Below are 18,606 nucleotides of genomic sequence, written 5' to 3' on the forward strand. Positions count from 1 at the left end.
CTGGTGTTGAGTGGAGCAGGAATGCACAATGTCGGCGATAACTTTCGAGATGAAGCTATGACCATGGTCAGTAAGCAGCTGTCGCGGGGCGCCATGAAGCAAGATAATGTCATGCAAGAGAAAGTGCGTGACGTCAGTGGCGCAACTGGTAGGGATTGCCCACGTGATAGCGTATCGGATGGCGTAATCAGTTGCGTCGGCTACCCATTTGTTCCCAGAGGATGACGTGGAAAAGGGAGCTTTTCGGAGACGAAAGCTGTGCCGCGGGGAACTGCTGCTGAAGTTGCCAGCTTCTTCGTCCATAACATCGTGCTTCGCCACGTTGCACCCGCTGTACTCATTACTGACCGCGGTGCAGCGTTTACAGTGGAGTTATTGCAACAAGTCGTCACACTGACGCACACCGACCACCGAAAGACCACAGCCTATCACCCTCAAACTAACGGCTTAACAGAGCGCCTAAACAGAACATTAGCTGACATGCTCTCCATGTACGTTGATGTGGAACACGAAACATGGGATGAAATTTTGCCATACGTCACGTTTGATTACAATACCCCTGTGCAGGAGACCACCGAGTTTACACCATTCGAGCTTGTTTACGGATGTCGCGTTACAACCCCCTTAAACGCCATGCTCCCGGTAGACCACGGAACCACAAGGAATGACACCACTGAAGATTTCGTCAAGAAAGCCGAGGAAGCTCGCCAGCTTGTACGGAATCGCATCCGCACCCAGCAGAATACCGACGCCTACCGTTACAAACGGACCCGACGGAATGTCCAATACTTACCAGGCGACCGCGTGTGGATATGGACACCTATCCGACACCGTGGGCTCTCAGAGAAATTGTTGCGCCGCTACTTCGGCCCCTATGAAGTTGTACGCTGCCTCAGTGATGTGAACTACGAGGTGGTGCCTCAAAGCTCTGATCCTGGTTCGAACCGACGCCGTCCCCGTGCTGAAGTCGTCCACGTAGTACGGATGAAGCCGTACTATGCACGCCAGGGCTAAGCAACCCTCACAAACCGCTTCAGCATTGTGTACATTCCTGTATGTTTTTTTTTTCTTTTCATGTTGGCACTCTTGCCCATAGTGCGCGCCCGCTGCCCTTGAAGCGACCGGGCCGGTCGCTTTTGAGAGGGGAGCAATGACGCGAAATAAGTTTGCACGTGTTGACACGGGACCCTTAAGGCGAGAACGACGAAGTTCGTGGTTGCGCGCGGGCTCTCCAAGGACCAGCCATCGCTAAAGGCAGACGTTCTTTGCCAATCTGTATTTTGCCAAACTGTTTTAGTTGTAATAGCTGGGTGACAATATTTCATTAGCTTTGTTCAGAGCCAGGAAAAATGATGTAAATGATTATCTCAAAAACAACTTCAATGGGTTTTTCTGAGCAGGCTCAACATATAAATATACAACATTTCTCCTCCCCTCAACAAAAATAGTATTGAACTACGCATAGTTGTCGAGGTGCCGTGGGTACCGGCGCTCCCGTTGAGGCTTTGCCGATTGCTCTGGTGGTTGAGGTTGTGGCATGATGGACAACGACCGTTGGCGTGATTTGGGCGACTCCACTTGTTGCTGTGGCTGCGCATCTTGAAGTCGTGACGTGAGGGACAACGATCGTTGGCGGTACTCGGGTGATTCCACTTGTGTCCGAGGCTGTGAAATCTTGGGTGGATTGAGATTCTGGCAGACTTGAATGCAATGGCATGGGTGGTGCTGTGTGTGTTTGGTGTAGTGGAATAGGGTATGAATAATCATACCATTGTAGTGACTGTTTTGTGGGGCCCTTCAGTGTAATCTTGGAAAGCTTTGATGCATGCCAGGTAGTGAGTGCTGTTGTTCAGATGATAGTGTTACGGCTACCTTGGAATGAATGATCCTGGGGCGTGAATACTGGCAGGACATTTTTCCTTGTTCTTTCTGACGCACACGGACTTGGTCGCCAGGTTGAAAGAACTGTGGTAGGCAGGATGTCTTCGATTGGCATCCTCTTGTGTTTTACGCTGATAGTGTTCAACACATTGTCGCAGTTGCTGGTACTCGTGGTATGGGTTCTTGTGAAAACTGTGTGCAGAGAAGCCTACAACATGGAAACGCGTTCAAGGTTTTCGACCACGTAATAAGTAAAATGGAGACAACTTCGTTGCAGTATGAGGAATGGTTCGGTATGTTGTGACGTATTCGAGAACTGTCTTCTTTAGAGGACTTCATTCTTGAAGTGCGCACTGAATGAATGACTTGAAAATGCAGTTAAACCCTCAACCTGTCCATCAGACTGAGGGAAATCAAGTGAGGACCAGATGTGCTTAATTCCCTCTGTAGTGGAGTATGTTTTGAATCCAACAGAGGTGAACTGGGGGCAGTTATCAGTTATGATTTCCTCAGGCAGTCCCGCTATAGAAAACACGGAGGCTAGGAAACCGATTGCAGATTGACTAGTTACACATGGTGTTAAAATCACCTCAGGCCACTTAGAGTAGTAGTCTACCATTACTGTGACATACTGGCAGTCTTGAGGGGCTGAATGAAATGGACCAATGATATCTACAGCCATGTTCACCCAAGATCTGGGAGCATATCCTGTTGTCTGTGCCATTGTAGTGTTTGTGAAGGGAGGCACTGAGTACTGTTGTTGGCTTTGAAGGAACAACACACACACTAGCTCCACACCATGCCCAAATTACCCCTTGGCTGCAGCAAGGGTGTTTATATATGTGAAGTGGGGCAACCCCAGGGGCCATCCAATAGAACAAAGCAATAAAATAACAGTATACAACACTGATGACGAAAATTAACACAACAAAGAGACAACACACACAGGAAGGCAAGACAAAGACAAGCACTTGTCTTTGTCTTCCCTACCTGGGTGCATTGTCTTTTTGTTGTGCTAATTTTTCGTGGCAGTTAATGCATGACCAACTAGCCCAACAATTACTTCTTTGAAGGCATTTGCTTCATTTGTAGCGGCTACACCATGGTCGAAACATTGCCATAGTCTTAGCAGCAGAGTCACACTGGCTTGAGCAGAGTGCACTTGCGCAGTGGTTCACCGGTGCTCCGGGCTCCTGCTGATGTAGTCAGAATAAATCTGGTTTTCGTTTGGGCCTGATGTTGCTTCTCTGTACTTGGCTCCCTCCGAGGCCCCTCAGCATGACAACCTATCATTTCCTGTGCAATTTTTCGGGACCATGTCGACCAAGCAGCTACCATAACCTGCCAAGGGCCAGGGCACCATCAACTCCACAGAAGTCTGCTCCGAGTGTTAGACCGCCAGTGCTTTTGGACCAGAGCCCGACAATTTGTTTCCTCCAGGCAGAATTACACTATTCCATCATTGGCATTCACTCCTATCTGTGCAAATACACTTTGGTCGTCTCTGCACTGTCCCCAGACACAATAGCCAAGGGTAACAAAATTTTGTCCTCCCCACTCGTTGCTTTGCCGTATGATGACCTCAAAGCTGCTCTGCTGCTGTGCGCCACTCCGTCATTATACACTTGTCTACAGTAGCTGTGCTCTATAGAAGATATCAAAGACTGTTGGCCTTCGCAACGTTTTCAGCACTTGGGTAAGCTTCTGGGCCCAAGTGCAGCTGCCATCAGCAACCCGCTTCTGCATGAATTGTGTCTGCAGCAGTGCCAAGGAACATGCAGATTATTCTTTCTGCTGCTGTTAACGTGAGCCTGCCTGACTTCGTTACTGTGGCCGACAGTCTGATGAAATGGCTACAGTGTTCTTTGCCTTCTTAAGCATGTTGATGGGTCACCAGTGTTTGTGAACTTGCTTCTCGTGCGCGCTCCCGTCTCCACCCAGTGTGGACTAGTACCATAGCCGTTTTGGAGGGGTTGAGTGCCACTGTCTTCACCCCTGCTTGTGGCAGGAAAACCGCCTGGCTGACCTCTAGAGATGGTTAGTGGTGTGGCCCAAGTCGCCTGCTCTACTTCTGCAACCATGCCAGTGGTCAGCAGTGCCTAGTTGACACAGGTGCTGAAGTCAGTGTTGTCTGGGTGTAGCATTCCGACTGTAAAAGGCTGCCAAAACCGTACCTTCAGGCCGTAAATGGCATGTGAATTCCTGCCTACATATCGCCCTAACCCTAAGCCTATGCCAAGCTTTCTGCTGTGTTTTTCTTGTTGACGATGTTTTCTGTGCCATCATCAGTGCTGACTTCTTGACAAATCATGGCCTGCCAGTTGATGTCAAGCATTGACAGCTGCTCAACAGCATCACTGATATGTCTGTCACAGGCCATATGTATCTCCATCTCTTCCAATGTGTCCCTGATCACGCGACTGACTACTGTTCCCGACGGTCCATTCCGTGCTGCTCTGAGAATTTTGAAGCCTCAAATGATCACCTGATTGAATACTATCTGTATAAACGACATCTCCCATCATGTCGTAACAAGCGTCAACCTGTTCACTTCTGTCCACATTGTGTGGTAGCAGAAAAACTCAAGAGCATGTAAGCAAAGTTTGAGCACACGCTCGAGATTGGCATCGCCCGACCTTCTTGTCGCGACTAGCTTTTCCCCACTGCACATAGTCCCCGAAAAGACAAGGAACTGGTGACTTAGTGGCAACTACCATGCGCTAAACAGAATCACAGTTCCTGACAGGTATCCTCTCCCAAACATCCGAGATTTCACGGTAGCCCTTCACGGTGCGACACTCTTCTCGAAGATTGACCTGGTCTATGCCTATGACCTGTCGTGGAAGACAGCTTTCAGAAGACCGCCGTAACCACCCCATTTCGCCTCCTCAAATTCGTTTGGATGCCTTTTGGCCTTCGCAGTGCCAGCCAGTTATTCCAAAGGTTTATAGACTTGGTCACTCGAGGGGTACTTTTTATATTTACTTACGTGGACGACCTGCTTGTTGCCAGCTCCTCTCCTAGTGAATGCATTAAGCCCCTCAGAATGCTGTTCTCTCGCCTTTCAAGCCACGGGATCATGATATATTCAACAAAAGGTCATCCTGGATAGTAGCAACTTGAGTTCCTTGGACATATAAGGCATAATCATTAAGCTCCTCACTTTTTCAAACGTTTGGTTGCCCTCTTGTGATTCACTAATGCTGCCCGTTGTTAGGATCGGCCCGCTGCACATGTTCCAATCCAACCGGGACGGGGTGCACTTCAGAGAACTGCGGATAACCGGCAGCCACATGCCGCGGGGTCAGCTCAGGGGAGTTCTCGAGGGGAGGTAATTGGCGGAACCTCCCCATGAGCTTTTCAAAACACCAGACAATGTGCTACCCGGCCGTGCCACCCGGGACGGCTCAGAGTTCTACGAAGCCCCTCTGACGTCGGCTCCGGATCATTACACCTGTGTGTGTGTGCGGCACATGTATGTGAGCCCTCATCCTCCTCCAAGTCGACAGCCCTCATCCTCCTCCAAAAGGGCGGGTCATCTTCAATGACGTCGAACTGTGACGTCAAGCAGAGTACTTATAAGCAGTGATTGTCAGCTGCTAGGGTGTGCTCGTTGTCGTGCTATAAATGTACTCATGAGCTGCGTGCTCGTTGTCGTGCCAGAAATGCACTCGTGAGCTGTGTGCTCGTAAGCTGTTTGCTGTATGTTAGTCTTGCGGGCTCCATTTGGGAGTCACGCTAGACTGTCGATGTATGTCTTGTCTAAGATGTAAATAATGTAAATAAATCCTGTTCACCTTGTTCCTCCCAAGTTCATTCCTACAGCTACGACTGCCAAATCTTACATCTGAATTGCAGCGGTAAGATCGGCCTACAGCTCATAGATCGTCCGACAACTCTAACAAATGGTGGCAGCGGCGAGATCGTCCGACGAATTCTACACCGTTCGTCAGCGGCTGCCATTGCGGCGAGTGTGACGACAAAATGTACACGCGTCATGAACCTGTCGAGCATTCTCAAACCGAATGCGTCTTCAGCTAAGGAGGAATGGGCGGCAAATTCGTTCGCTTTGCTGTTCCCTCTGAATGAATAGCTGTTTTGCTCATAGCAGACCACATGCTTGGCGTTTGCTCATAATGGCTGCTCCCCTTGTCATCTTGGCGTTGTGGGATGTGTTTTTCAATATGAAGACACATTCCACCGCTCTTGTGTATGCGCTTGGTGGGTATTTTTGGTAACCAGTGAGCCAGTGGCCTCAAGACACAGAAGGTCCTTTGTGCTCTCAGGTATCTCTGAACCGGCACTGCTCGAAGTTGTTGGGCAACGCACTGTTGTTTTACTTCTGGCCAATGTCTGTTTTCACTGAGTGGACGAGATGTGAGGTCCATTCGATACACCTGCATTTCCTGAACTGTTTCCTGAGGGACCACATTTCGCTATTTGTTTCACTAGTCCAACACAACGGCATCTGCACAACACCATTCGTTTCTCAGTGCAGGGTTCATGCAGGATGAGTTAACGACATTCCCTGCACTCGTCTGAAAGCAGGATGTCTACCAACCGGGAAAACTGGGAATTCTCAGGGATTTTGAATAGTCTGGAAATGCTCAGGGAAAACTCGGGGAATTTGTGATTCTATCAGGGAAAATTAGCGGTAATGTTATTTAAAGGAAATGAAAGCCGTGCTAAAGCTGGCTTGAGTAACATAGAGGAATCACAACAAATCGTCTTTGATGCCATGTCGTTGGTTTGAGGAGTTGCCAGTGTACAGTCAATGACCAATTTTTTAGATGCCTGATTTTTGGAACATGCTCGATAATTCGGACGGCTTCACGGCACCACCACATACCCCATAAAGTTAATGTATAAGAATGTCTGAAATTTTGGACTCCAAAGCCCTTTGCCGTACGATTTTCCGAACTTTTTGCCGTGACCGCAGGTCCGAATGACACTACTAAACACTACTCATTACTAAATAAGCACTACTCCTTACTGTTCAAACTGGATTAAGTCGTTTTTTTTAATTTTTTAGCATGCTTACTAGAGAGTGACAGCATCGGGCGACATGGTGTCAGCCCATCTTAACACAAGACAAAGTTCTGTGTCACTCAGGGAATTTTGCAAAGGCACTCAGAGAAAACTTGAAAAACACGGGTAATTTGGAAACGTCAACTTGGTAGACACCCTGAGGAAGGTATTGCAGCATTCGTGCAGGTAGTGATGTGTCGGTTTCACATGAGCAAGAACTGGCACTGAACTGATGAGAACTGATAAGGGCAGTAATAGACGACATGCAACAGACGACAAATAATTCTGCATGCATCGTTCATGACCTAGTTGTCAAAGAAAATTAATGAGGCAATTAATTGTTTCAACTTTCACGCATAACTTCTTCTGCACAGATTGTATTTTGCGAAGGTAAGAGAAAGTTTTTAGTATGAAACCTTTATATTTTTAAGCTCTAGAAACACTCTGCTGTTATTGTATCGTCTCCACTTGAAGCCCGAATTGGCAACACAAGCTTTTGTGGCAGCACTCGCTTGTCTATTGGCTGTGCTCTTCCTGCTGTTCTCACAAATTTTGCGGACGGCCTACGTTGTGATGTGTGAGCCAAACCGAATGTTCAGAAAGCTAGCAAACCGCACAATTGCAACCCTGGTTGATGCCTCCGGTATTAAGCCACTAACAGCTAAGGTGTCGCGCCATCAAGGATTTCCTGCTGCCCAAATTGGCGACTAAGTTGCGCAAGTTTTTAGGCTTCATAAAGTTCTACTGCTGTTTCATTCTGAAATGTGCCCTCTGCTATCCGCTACACTTCACACAATGCTCTCAAGAAGAGACAAAAGAGCTGACCTTGCAATGGACTGATTAGCATAATGCATATTAACGTACATTTGAGCATTGTTTGAACTAGCATTTCAGCAAACATCAAGGAAACATTCATACAGGTTCTCACATAAGTATGGGATACACCTACTTTTTATTTTATTTGACTGTGATGTTTGTTTTCATGTTTCCTGCACTTTGAATTAATTGTATGTCACTTTTGTGCATGTGCTGCATTAAATCTTGCTGCTGTATCTTAATGTGGTAAAGCTGCTTGCCACATTGCTGTGCTGTTCCTGTCACTCCCAATTCTTTCATGATTGCTTTTAAAGAGCCACCTAGGTTCAGCTGCCAGGAAAGGCATGCAAAAGTGAGACCCCATTGTAGGCGAGTCGGGGTCAGGCAATGAACAACTTTATTGCAAGAATGAACGGGATATATATACAAAGTAGTGCCGCAGTGGGTCATGCGCAGTGCATACATATAAGCGTGACGTAGCACCTATTCAGCCTTGCTACACCCATGACATTTGGCAGCCTCTACGTGGTTCTGGCCATTGTTTATTGATGTAGTACATTGCATTCTAAAGGAACCAATAACTTAAGCCTATGTTTTCTGCGCCTAGAATGACCCTGATATGAATTTAGTCTAAATACTTCTAAATCTGTAGAGTCACATTGACGTGGCAGTGTAGATGCGATATTCGAAAAAGGAAACTAGCTATAACTTCTCTGCTAGTAATTCACCTGCCACGTAAGTGTGTATAGTGCCTCATAATATCAGGAATGATTTTTTAATGCCCTTTAATGGTTGCCTCTGCCTCAAAAGTTATTGATCAAACTGCTTTTTCTTGTCCAAACTGCTGTTGATTAATATTTTGTTTCTCTACTGTATCTACATACAATTTCTATTTCTTTTAAAGAAGGAAAGTATATTTGACTTGTTATAGCTTGAGTGCTAAGTCTTTTTCCACTTCATAATAACATACCTCAAAAGCTGCTGCAACAGGTTGGTTTGCATTACTGAAGGTGTGCTGTCATTGTCCCTACTTTGTTAGATCTTGTATTCAGTCACCAGGTGCTGCATACAGCATTGTGAGTCTACTCCACAGTGGCCTAATATGGCTCATACCTCACATGTGCGTTTCTCCTCAGCTGTCGTCACCTGTGCGGGATCCCCTACATGCACTCTCAAAGCTGGAGCTGGAAGAGGTCACTGCCACCCTGAACCTGTTCAGTGACCGATCGCTTGAAGTGAAGTGCTCCTTGCAGAGCCTGCTGCTGGAAGACACCCGCAGTGATTCTACACTTGTTCACACCCGGTAATACTGTCTTGCTGTCTGTTGGTGGCTTGCTGCACGTGTCTTGGAATGCCCAGACAGAGTTGCTGACCACCACTTCTGTGCTCAAATAGGGCCCTAGTGTTGGCCACATCTTGTTTGTAGGATGCATTTGTGAGGTGACCAATAGCTGCACCAGCACAGTCAAGTTTTTATCCAAGCTGTTATGCTTGAGCATCTCTATTAGCTTTGACGTAATAGTTCTGTGTAAACCCGTAAGGTGGAGAGGAGTAATTAATAAAGGTAGCACTTAGCTATGTAGCACCTTTCTAGCACTTAGCTAAGTTTGGGTGGTTGTCTCATTTACCCTTTATCTCTATTAGCTACGAAACCTAAGAAAGAAACATGACTGGTGCTACTTCGTATCAAATGGCCAATCAGTTCTTCCCAGGTGCACTTGTAGGCTTTTAGGTTCAATGTTGCGACCAGTTGTCTAGGATTGAGTTCAGCTGCAATGCGAGTTTGCAGTGAACTGTAGAAGAGTTGTTGGACCTCGAGCTTGAATGCTTACATTCCTTGGTGAAGACTTCCGGAAACCTCGAGTTGCAGGTTTTTGTTCACAGTGAAGACTCACAAACCTGAAATACCCTTTCAGGCAATTGTGTCAGTGCAAGGCTCATAGCAGCCTGCTGTTTCAGGTTGTGTACAGGTTAAGTTTATTAACTCTGCGGGGATGCTCAACTCTCACACATCCCCTGAAGTTGTTTTCCACATGTGGCTCGCATCTCCTGTAATCTGGCTTCGCCACATGACCTTGCACCGGCAGTGGTCGGTGTGGTTGCAGGGTAGTGCGAGAGATTGTGCAAGTGTTGAGCTGCTAACGCTACCTAATGGCAGGGTTACTAGGGTGCAGGAAGGAGTAGGCTCTTCCTCTTTAGCTTGAGGCCGGCGAGCGATACGGATGTTTCTTGTGCTTGCCCACCATCCACGGGACCATCCTGTGAAAGGTTTAGGAACAGGACACCTGCATGAATGAACTCGACTGTTCAAATGCAACACCACTCGCGTGACTGTACACACAAATGTTTAGGCGTTGGTGCCGAGCATGGGAGTGAACATATTCGCTCGCTATCCTGTCACGGTGAGTTGAACTTCATTGATTCGTCAGTGCCCATCGGCATGCAATATTGGTCATGATTTGGCTGGCTAGATTTGCACTACTGTGTTGTCGTTCCTTTGTCCAAAGAACATGTGTGAGACCCCACATCTGGTGTTCAACGTAGCGCTCTTGGGGCATAGGACAATAGTTTTGGTTTTGGACAATAGTTGCTTGGTTCAAGACAACCTTTGTTTTTACTGAAGCATAGCCCTAGTGTGAATTTTGATCTCTAGCGTCTGCGGCATGCTTTCTTGAGCGACATGACAGTTGCTGTCGTGTATTTCAACTTTTCAACATTCGAAGTCTTTTCGCAAATGTTTTTGAAGAACATTCGTTGGTACGAGAACCACACGATCTGTATCTATGGAGAGTGAAGCTTATAGCTTGCAGAGCAGTAACGAGCCTGAAGTGAGTGAGTATGGAAGCCTCGTGGGTGGTCTGAGTTTGTTATGTAAATACCTTCATCTATCTCTTTGACTCTGATGAAGTTGCGGCTCTGGGCGCTGGGTGGCTGCGGGCCATGGGTGTTGCTACGGGCTGACTGGTATTGCTGTCTGGCACTGGGCACTGCAACACTGCCTGGGACAGTGGTCATTGTCAACTTGGAATCTGTGTGCAAGTAGGGTAGGACCAAGTAGGGTAGGACCACTTCACAACTGACATCTCCTCACAACTGCCTGTTTTGAACCTATTTTCGGTGTTGCTTTTGGATGCCAGTTGTCGTCAAAGTAGCAACTTATTAGGCCTAAGGCTTTATTATGCAGCCTGTCACATGTGGAGGGACACAATGTACCTGGTGGACTGTGGCACTGAAGTGTCGCACTTTGCTTCCCTCATTCTAGTTAGCCTGGCACAAATTGAAATTACTTGTTCAGCTCAAGAAAGTGAGCCTTGTTCACGTGAACTGAGTAGCTGAGTAGCCGCCTGACCTTTTGCTAGGCGAATTGAACATTGTACCATGTGAGCGATGTGCGTGCAGAATGGCTCTCTCTTGCACTATGTCAGTATTTGTTGAGTGCATTGAGTATGCAGCATGAGCAGAGTCATCCCTGGTTTGCTGTAACCTACGATCGAGCCACCCCAAGCAATGGAGATGCCTGTGGCCAGTTCGGCACAGCGACTTCAGCTGCCGCCTGTGTCTGGCCCGCAACCCTTCGGGGCTAGTAAAGGAATGGGCAGGAACCAACGGCTACTGCAGCTCTCACCAGCAGAGCACGTCAGCTCAAGCGACACTTGCTTGTGCCGACCACTACGTCACCGTTTCTGAAATCCGAATCCTGGAGTCGTATTCTGTGATGCTTTTGATTTTCGAAGAATTTGCTTTGCAAGCAGCGATTGGTCGTTGCCTGCATGACGCCATCATCTCGAGGCTCGCATGCATATTATGATGACGTAATGCACATGTCAATCATGGGGAAACCAAATCCATCGTCTGTTGCAAAGCAAAGCTGCACGAGGTGCTTTGGTGTGACCTTAATGCTCAGTGTGCTGTGTGCAGAGCCTGTGGGTGCTGTGTGCATGGGCAAGATCTGCGTTCAGAGTAAAATGGTGGCGATGGTGATACCTGTGGTGCCTGTGTTGGTGTTTAGTAGAGTCAGCCAACTGAAATTTGGGGGTGGGCCAACTTGAAATTTGGGGTGGGCGAGCTTGAAATTTGCACATAGACTATGTTAAATTTGAACATGGGCCAACTTAATTTTAGGGGTTGGCCAACCTAAAATTTGGACAAGGGCCAGCTTGAAATTTGGACGTGGGCAAACTTGAAATCTGTGGGTGGGCCAACTTAAGTTAGGCGGCATGCTTACACATACTCAGACAACTGAAGTGGAGTTTTTGCACTCTTAGCGTAGAGCCATGTTACGTACGACGTACCACCTAGCGGCATAAATAGGTCAACCACAGTAAACTAAACGTACTAAATAACTCGCTGCCACCACTATCTCACACACACGTTTCATAATGAAAAACATAAACCTCATCAATGGCATCAACAATTTATTTGTTATTTATCAAGAAGGCATTCCGAATTTGCTAAATTTTCGCTTGGTTTGTGACGTTCACTTCCAGAAAAAACCCTGTGTGCCGATTGGCCTCTGTCCTTCCTCTCATTCTTATTATGTCAGTGGACCGCCCGAATTTGACGCCACCGCCAAAGTGAATTCTTCAGAAATTTAATCATTAGAGAATACAGTTCCTGGCCTGGAGTTGCGCTGTCGAGTCTGCAGAACTGCTGCTGTGACTAACTGATGCCAGCGGTGTACCCCAGAGTTAGGACGGGAACAAATAGTGCTTGTATAGAAAGAAGTGAGGATGACAGACAGGGCACCTTATCTTTTGTCCTCACTTTATCCCGTCCAAGAGCCATTTGTTCCCATTCTAATGATGTACCAATCAGCCCAGACCAGCATACACCAGAGACATTGTCTGTGCCCATGTTATGGAAAGTGTGTGGACATTTTGTCGGCACGGCCACTGCTGCATTTACCTTCACTCTTTCTCAGATCACGCATTTATGTTAGACGGTGCGACATGTTTCGACAGAGTGTGTAGTGATTTAACCCTTTGAGGGTCGATTTTTTTTCTCCAGATGCAACTGCCAAGGGTCGTTTCCTTTAATTGCAGATTCCAATTCTTCTTAGGGAGTTATTTCGAAAAAAATTTACCATAATTTTTCTAGGGTGACCGTAAAGTGAGAAAAAAATATTTCGCGTTGGTATATATGTACTCTTCAATCATGAATAACAACAATAAAAAAGGAAATGAACTTATAAGAATTGAAAATTTTATGTATTGTCATAGTTCAAGGCTTTGAAAATGCAGACACGAGAATATTTCGCAAGACTCAAGTGTTCCTGCTCTTACCCTGATATGTACATTCATAGCGTAACCGAACTGCGTAGGTGCGCGCACTCAAGAAAACTGTATGGTTGTGCACCCGTCAAAAAAGCAATACGTGTGACAAACTTCTGCTAATCTTCATCCTGTCGGCAACCAGAGCCAATTAGTTCTTGAGAGTCTCAAAAAAAAAAACCTTCAGAAACGCATGCACGGCGGCATCCTTCCTATGCGCACCCCTGTGAGCCATAACGAGCGAGAAAGAGGCAGTCGGCCTTTGAGTGATTAGTAACGAGATAGCCATCAGTTTTGAAAGTGCAAGAAGCCGAAACCGCCCGTGAAAACAAAACCCAAGCTGCCGCCAGCCCGCGCGTGCTCCAATGTGCGAGTAGTAGTGCATAGACACGCCAGAGCGAACTAGCACTAAAACAAACCACGCAACAAAAACCGAGTGAGGGAGGCGTGCGAAAAAAATTCCCTGTGTTCCCACGTAGTGGCAGCACTTGACAGAAAAGAAAAAGTTAGGAAATTGGCGTGCTTTTTAAATGTACAGACAGTGCCGTAAGTATACGGCATTGACCATTTTGGAGTTTGTTCACGGCGCCGTATATTTACATCATTAACCCTCAAAGTGTTGAGGTTGGTGGATGTGGGGATGCTCGACTCGCACGCCTCCCCTGAAGTTGTTTTCCCCGCCTGGCTATTGCGTCTCCTGTATTCCAGCTTCTTCTTGTAGCTAAGTGTCGCCGCCGGTTGGTAGTTGCAGAATAGTGCGAGAGATAGCACAAGTGTTGCCCTGCTAGCCCTGCCTAACAGCAGGGTTACTCGAGTGCAAAAGGGAGTAGGTTCTTCCTCTTTGCCTTGGGGTTGGTGTGCAACATGGACGTTTCTTGTGCTTGCCCACCGTTCATGGGACCATCCTGCAAAACGCTTAGGAACAGCACGCTGGAATGGATGAACTCAATTGTTCGTATGCGACACCATTCGTATGACTGTACACACGAATGATTAGGTGTTGGTGTCCAGCATGGGAGCGGACATATTCGCTCGCCATCCTGTGACAGTGAGCTGAACTTCATTGATTCATCGGCGCCCATCAGCATGTAATATTGGTAATGATTTGGCTGGCTAGATTAGTGTATGAAAGGTGCAATAAATGCCCTTGTGATTGTTTGCACTACTTTGTTGTTGTTCCTTTGTCCCAAGAGCATGTGTGAGGCCCCACAACTCAGACCAATTTTATTGTGATAGCAATTATACAGACACTCCCAACGTATTTCTGCCATCGCCGTAGCCATGATTTTGTGTATAAAATCTAAGGGCAATAACACTGTCATCGCATGCCCTATGCTGTATGTGCGAGTGAAAGAATGAGAGGGAAGTTGAAGATCGCAGCCGAGTCTTGCGTGCACGAAAGGGAGAAAAGCAGGGAGGAAGTGTGCCGTCTTCCGTCATGCATGAGGCACCCAACATTGCGAGGCACCGGAGGAGGGTTGGGGCGGGAGTGGCTTCCTACTTTGGCTGCAACTGCGCATGTTGCGGCTGCACGCCGTCACGTGGCTGTATTTGGAAAGCTATCTGTGTTGGGGGCAGAGTTTAGGTGCGTCACTGGCTCGTAGCTTTGTGCGTGCTGTGTGTTCTCGGAGCTCAGTTTGTGTGTAAGGGATAGACAGCACAAAGGTCACTTTGCTCGCTGCTGCCACCACGTTTTCTCATGCCAGCATTTTGACTGTGAATGTCCGCAGTCATCAAGTGTGGTGCATTCGTGCTTGCTGTGTGTGTGCTGACACAATGCTTGTTAATTAGCAAGCGAATGTTTACAAGTTGATACGGCTGACAAAAGTACTATCTTTACATTGTATGGCTTTCTGCTATCAATGCTTGGCCTTTCGGGCGAAACTGTGACCTTTCTTTGTCAATAACTCAGACTAGGTCGTTAGTTTCTTAACCAGTTCTAATCCTGGAAGATGTACAGGTTTCAATGGTTATGTACAAGACCTTTTCTATTCCTTAGCGCATAAGTTCTTGTTACAATGTGTAAAAGAAACTACAATCGAATCTCAATAATGCTCACTAGCATTTTTACATATTAAGGGAGGCTACGATAACATCAACAGGGAATTGTTATGGGGCATTCTCAAGCAAGAAGGCGTAGGGCATGATTTCGTGGAGCTGCTGAGTGAGTTATATATAAAGACAACTGAGTACAATTTGTATGGGAGGGCCGAAAATGTAATGAAGTGGGGGAAATTGGCCAAAAACTGAAGCAAGGATGTCTTCTGTCTTCATTGTTTTTTACGCTTTATGTTAAGGGCATAGAAGAACGACTGGAAAGCAGTGAATTATGGTTTGATTTATTCGACATGTGTAATCGGCAAATGGTGCAACAGAAGGTCCACAAACTGAAGTATGCAAACGGCTTAGTCCTACTAGCAGACAATGCAAAAGATTTACAGACACTGGCAAGTATGTATAGCAATGCAGGGACAAATCTAGGCCTTTAGCATAGAGATATCGGGAATCGGGTATACATAAATGAAAGAGAGACTTACTAAAGCATCCACCAAGATAAAGTGACAATAAAGGGGAAGCACCATGCAGCAATTATGAAACATAGTGCATTTTGGGGCCACAAGAAATATGAGGTGTTGCATGTAATCTGGAAAGGAGTAATCCTGACAACGCTAACATACTCGAATACCATTCTTTGCTTGAAATTGGACATCTTGTCGGTGTTGGATGTTGACCAACTATAGGTAGGCCAGTTGGCTTTGGGAGCCCATGGTAAAAGCACAAATGGGGCAGTGCAGGGCAACATGAGTTGGGCCTTTTTTGAAGTCAGAGAAGCGCAGAGCAAAATTAGTTTTGAAGGAAGACTCAGGAACATGGATCAAAATAAATGGGCGGCTAAAGTGCACAAGTGTCTGTACCTGAAGAGTCGAGACACAGAATGGAGGAAAAGGTCACGAAAGATGGCAACCAAGTATAGGGTAATTGAAAGTGTAAATAGGCAACCAGGACTCATCAAAAAAGAAAGTGAGAGAAACGGAGACAGTGAATTGGATGCAAAGAATGGAATAAAAAAAGACCATGCAAATTTACAGAAATTAGGAGAGAGAAATTAGAAGGGACAATTTGTACGCTAACACATAGGGCAGTACCTTGCTATTTGAGGCTCGAGTTGGTTGCCTAAGGACAAAAAACATACCGGAGCAAATATGCCCAACAAGGCGAGGTATTTGTATGCTTCAGCAGAAGCCCTGACACCACTCAGCAAATTGAATCCAAAGGGATTCACCCAGTTAGAGCTGTAAGTAACATACACCTTCCAAAAGCACCTGGATTTAAAGTGGATGGAAGCATCAACCGGTCAGCAGTCAAGATAAGCAAGAGACATTTAGAGGATTAGTGGAAAAAAGCGGAGAAGAGATTGATATGACCGAATCTGTTACAGGCATAGGTAGCAGTACAAAGTAGATAGGGAAGTTTTGAGGAAGATAAAGAAAAAAATTAAGAGCTGTAGACAAATACGCTAAATGAAAAGCATGTATAGCATACCTGATTAACTCAAGCAGGCTAAGTGTCTATTTGCAGGGATGGAAGTGCTGTGTCAACTGCGCCATTTGTGCCAAACCATCGAGCTGCGCCAACCTGTGCATTAACACTAATATCGAATTAACTCGTTAAATTTTGTGGGATGTGTGGGTTGTAAGGCAACCACACAGCCATGTCTTGACTAGTGTTTAGCCCTGGAATCCAAGCCTAAGCAATCCTTTTCATCATCGCGGTCTTTGAAGTGTAGATGTGTTTGGTGGAGCATTGTAACTTGGCCGCAAGAAAATCAGAATTGTTTTGTGCTATACAGTGCATTACGAATGTTTTATATATGTCTGACCTGTTTGCATGCTATGCAGACCAGCTAAAGGTGATTTGCACTGGCGCTCACTTTGTGGGACAGTTGGGGAAGAAAGCTGCGCTCTCTGCTTAATGGATAAGTCGTACAGTCTGTTGAGCATGTAGCTCAGTAGCTTCTTTATACATTTTAGGGCTCGCTTGTATGCTCTATTGGTAAACCTGCGCCGATTAATGGCGAACACCTGTGCGTGTAACACGTCCAGTTGCTGCGATAATAGTGCGGCGTGCCTCCAAAGAACCTGCTTGCTTTCCTTAAACTTCTTGACCAGAAACATCAAATGGCAACCGTAATCACCACTGAAATTTGGACTCCAGGTACTCTGTTTCCTGCACGACAACACCACACAAAATCGAACTTTTGCAGCCACAAAACACAAGCTGAGCATGTAGAGCTTTGGTTTTAGCCAATCTCAGTGACCAAATGGCAGTTGTAAAAGGTCGGAGAATACACAAGTGACAAGAAATTGTGTTCTCAACAACAATGTTAACAACACCAATTGTGCAGATCGAGTCTGAAAATTTCATTAAACTACCATTTACAGTGACAAAGTCACAGTTTTTACAGTGGCTTGATAGTGCCTGCAGCGAAGTCATGAATAAGGCCTGAATAACCGAGTTCATGCTAAATATTGGTCGAAGGCACTTATGAGAATGCTAGTGAAGAATTCTTTCTCTTTTTCTTTATAGAAAAGAAGTATCATTTTTTTTTTTCTCAGCAAGCAATGTGGACTACAGGCAAACAGGTAATAACCTGGGAAGTAACTTCACATTTATTCTTTGGTATTCTGCTATCCCAACTGAATGTTAACAAAGAAAAGGAATAAACATTATAAAAATGAGCCAATGGTGGAATCACCCGAGATGGGCACGGCGATGAGGGCACGGCGAGACCATCGCAGATGCAGCCATGAACCGCCTTATGTTCTTTGTACAGGTCACGCTGACCACTTCAATCCTGTGCGCACCATCAGTCAACTCATCTTGCAGTCTTGATGGCGGAATCCTTCTTGTCGACCACGTGGCTGCCAATATCAACCGAGGCTTGGTCACGCAGTCTGCTCATCAGCCCCGACCTACAGCGCCACCACTGACAGTACAAATACCCGGGCAACTCAAGCACACCTTCAGAGGGCACGGCGAGACCATCGCAGATGCAGCCATGAACCGCCTTATGTTCTTTGTACAGGTCACGCTGACCACTTCAATCCTGTGCGCACCATCAGTCAACTCATCTTGCAGTCTTGATGGCGGAATCCTTCTTGTCGACCACGTGGCTGCCAATATCAACCGAGGCTTGGTCACGCAGTCTGCTCATCAGCCCCGACCTACAGCGCCTCCACTGACAGTACAAATACCCGGGGAACTCGAGCACACCTTCAGAGGGCACGGCGAGACCATCGCAGATGCAGCCATGAACCGCCTTATGTTCTTTGTACAGGTCACGCTGACCACTTCAATCATGTGCGCACCATCAGTCAACTCATCTTGCAGTCTTGATGGCGGAATCCTTCTTGTCGACCACGTGGCTGCCAATATCAACCGAGGCTTGGTCACGCAGTCTGCTCATCAGCCCCGACCTACAGTGCCACCACTGACAGTACAAATACCCGGGCAACTCAAGCACACCTTCAGAGGGCACGGCGAGACCATCGCAGATGCAGCCATGAACCGCCTTATGTTCTTTGTACAGGTCACGCTGACCACTTCAATC

The 18,606-nt window shown here is 46.6% G+C and overlaps 1 protein-coding gene across 3 annotated transcripts in view; it reads left to right on the forward strand.

The window, feature by feature from the left end:
* LOC142586048 (intermembrane lipid transfer protein VPS13A-like) overlaps positions 1-18,606 on the forward strand; it is a 935,034-nt gene that overhangs the window by 292,150 nt on the left and 624,278 nt on the right. For all 3 annotated transcript variants that reach the window (XM_075697293.1, XM_075697294.1, XM_075697295.1), the window contains one exon: positions 8,862-9,028. In XM_075697293.1, the coding sequence (XP_075553408.1) occupies positions 8,862-9,028 (167 nt within the window). The remainder of the gene's footprint in view (positions 1-8,861; positions 9,029-18,606) is intronic.

The sequence above is a fragment of the Dermacentor variabilis genome, chromosome 6, assembly GCF_050947875.1.
Source record: "Dermacentor variabilis isolate Ectoservices chromosome 6, ASM5094787v1, whole genome shotgun sequence".
NCBI lineage: Eukaryota > Metazoa > Arthropoda > Arachnida > Ixodida > Ixodidae > Dermacentor > Dermacentor variabilis.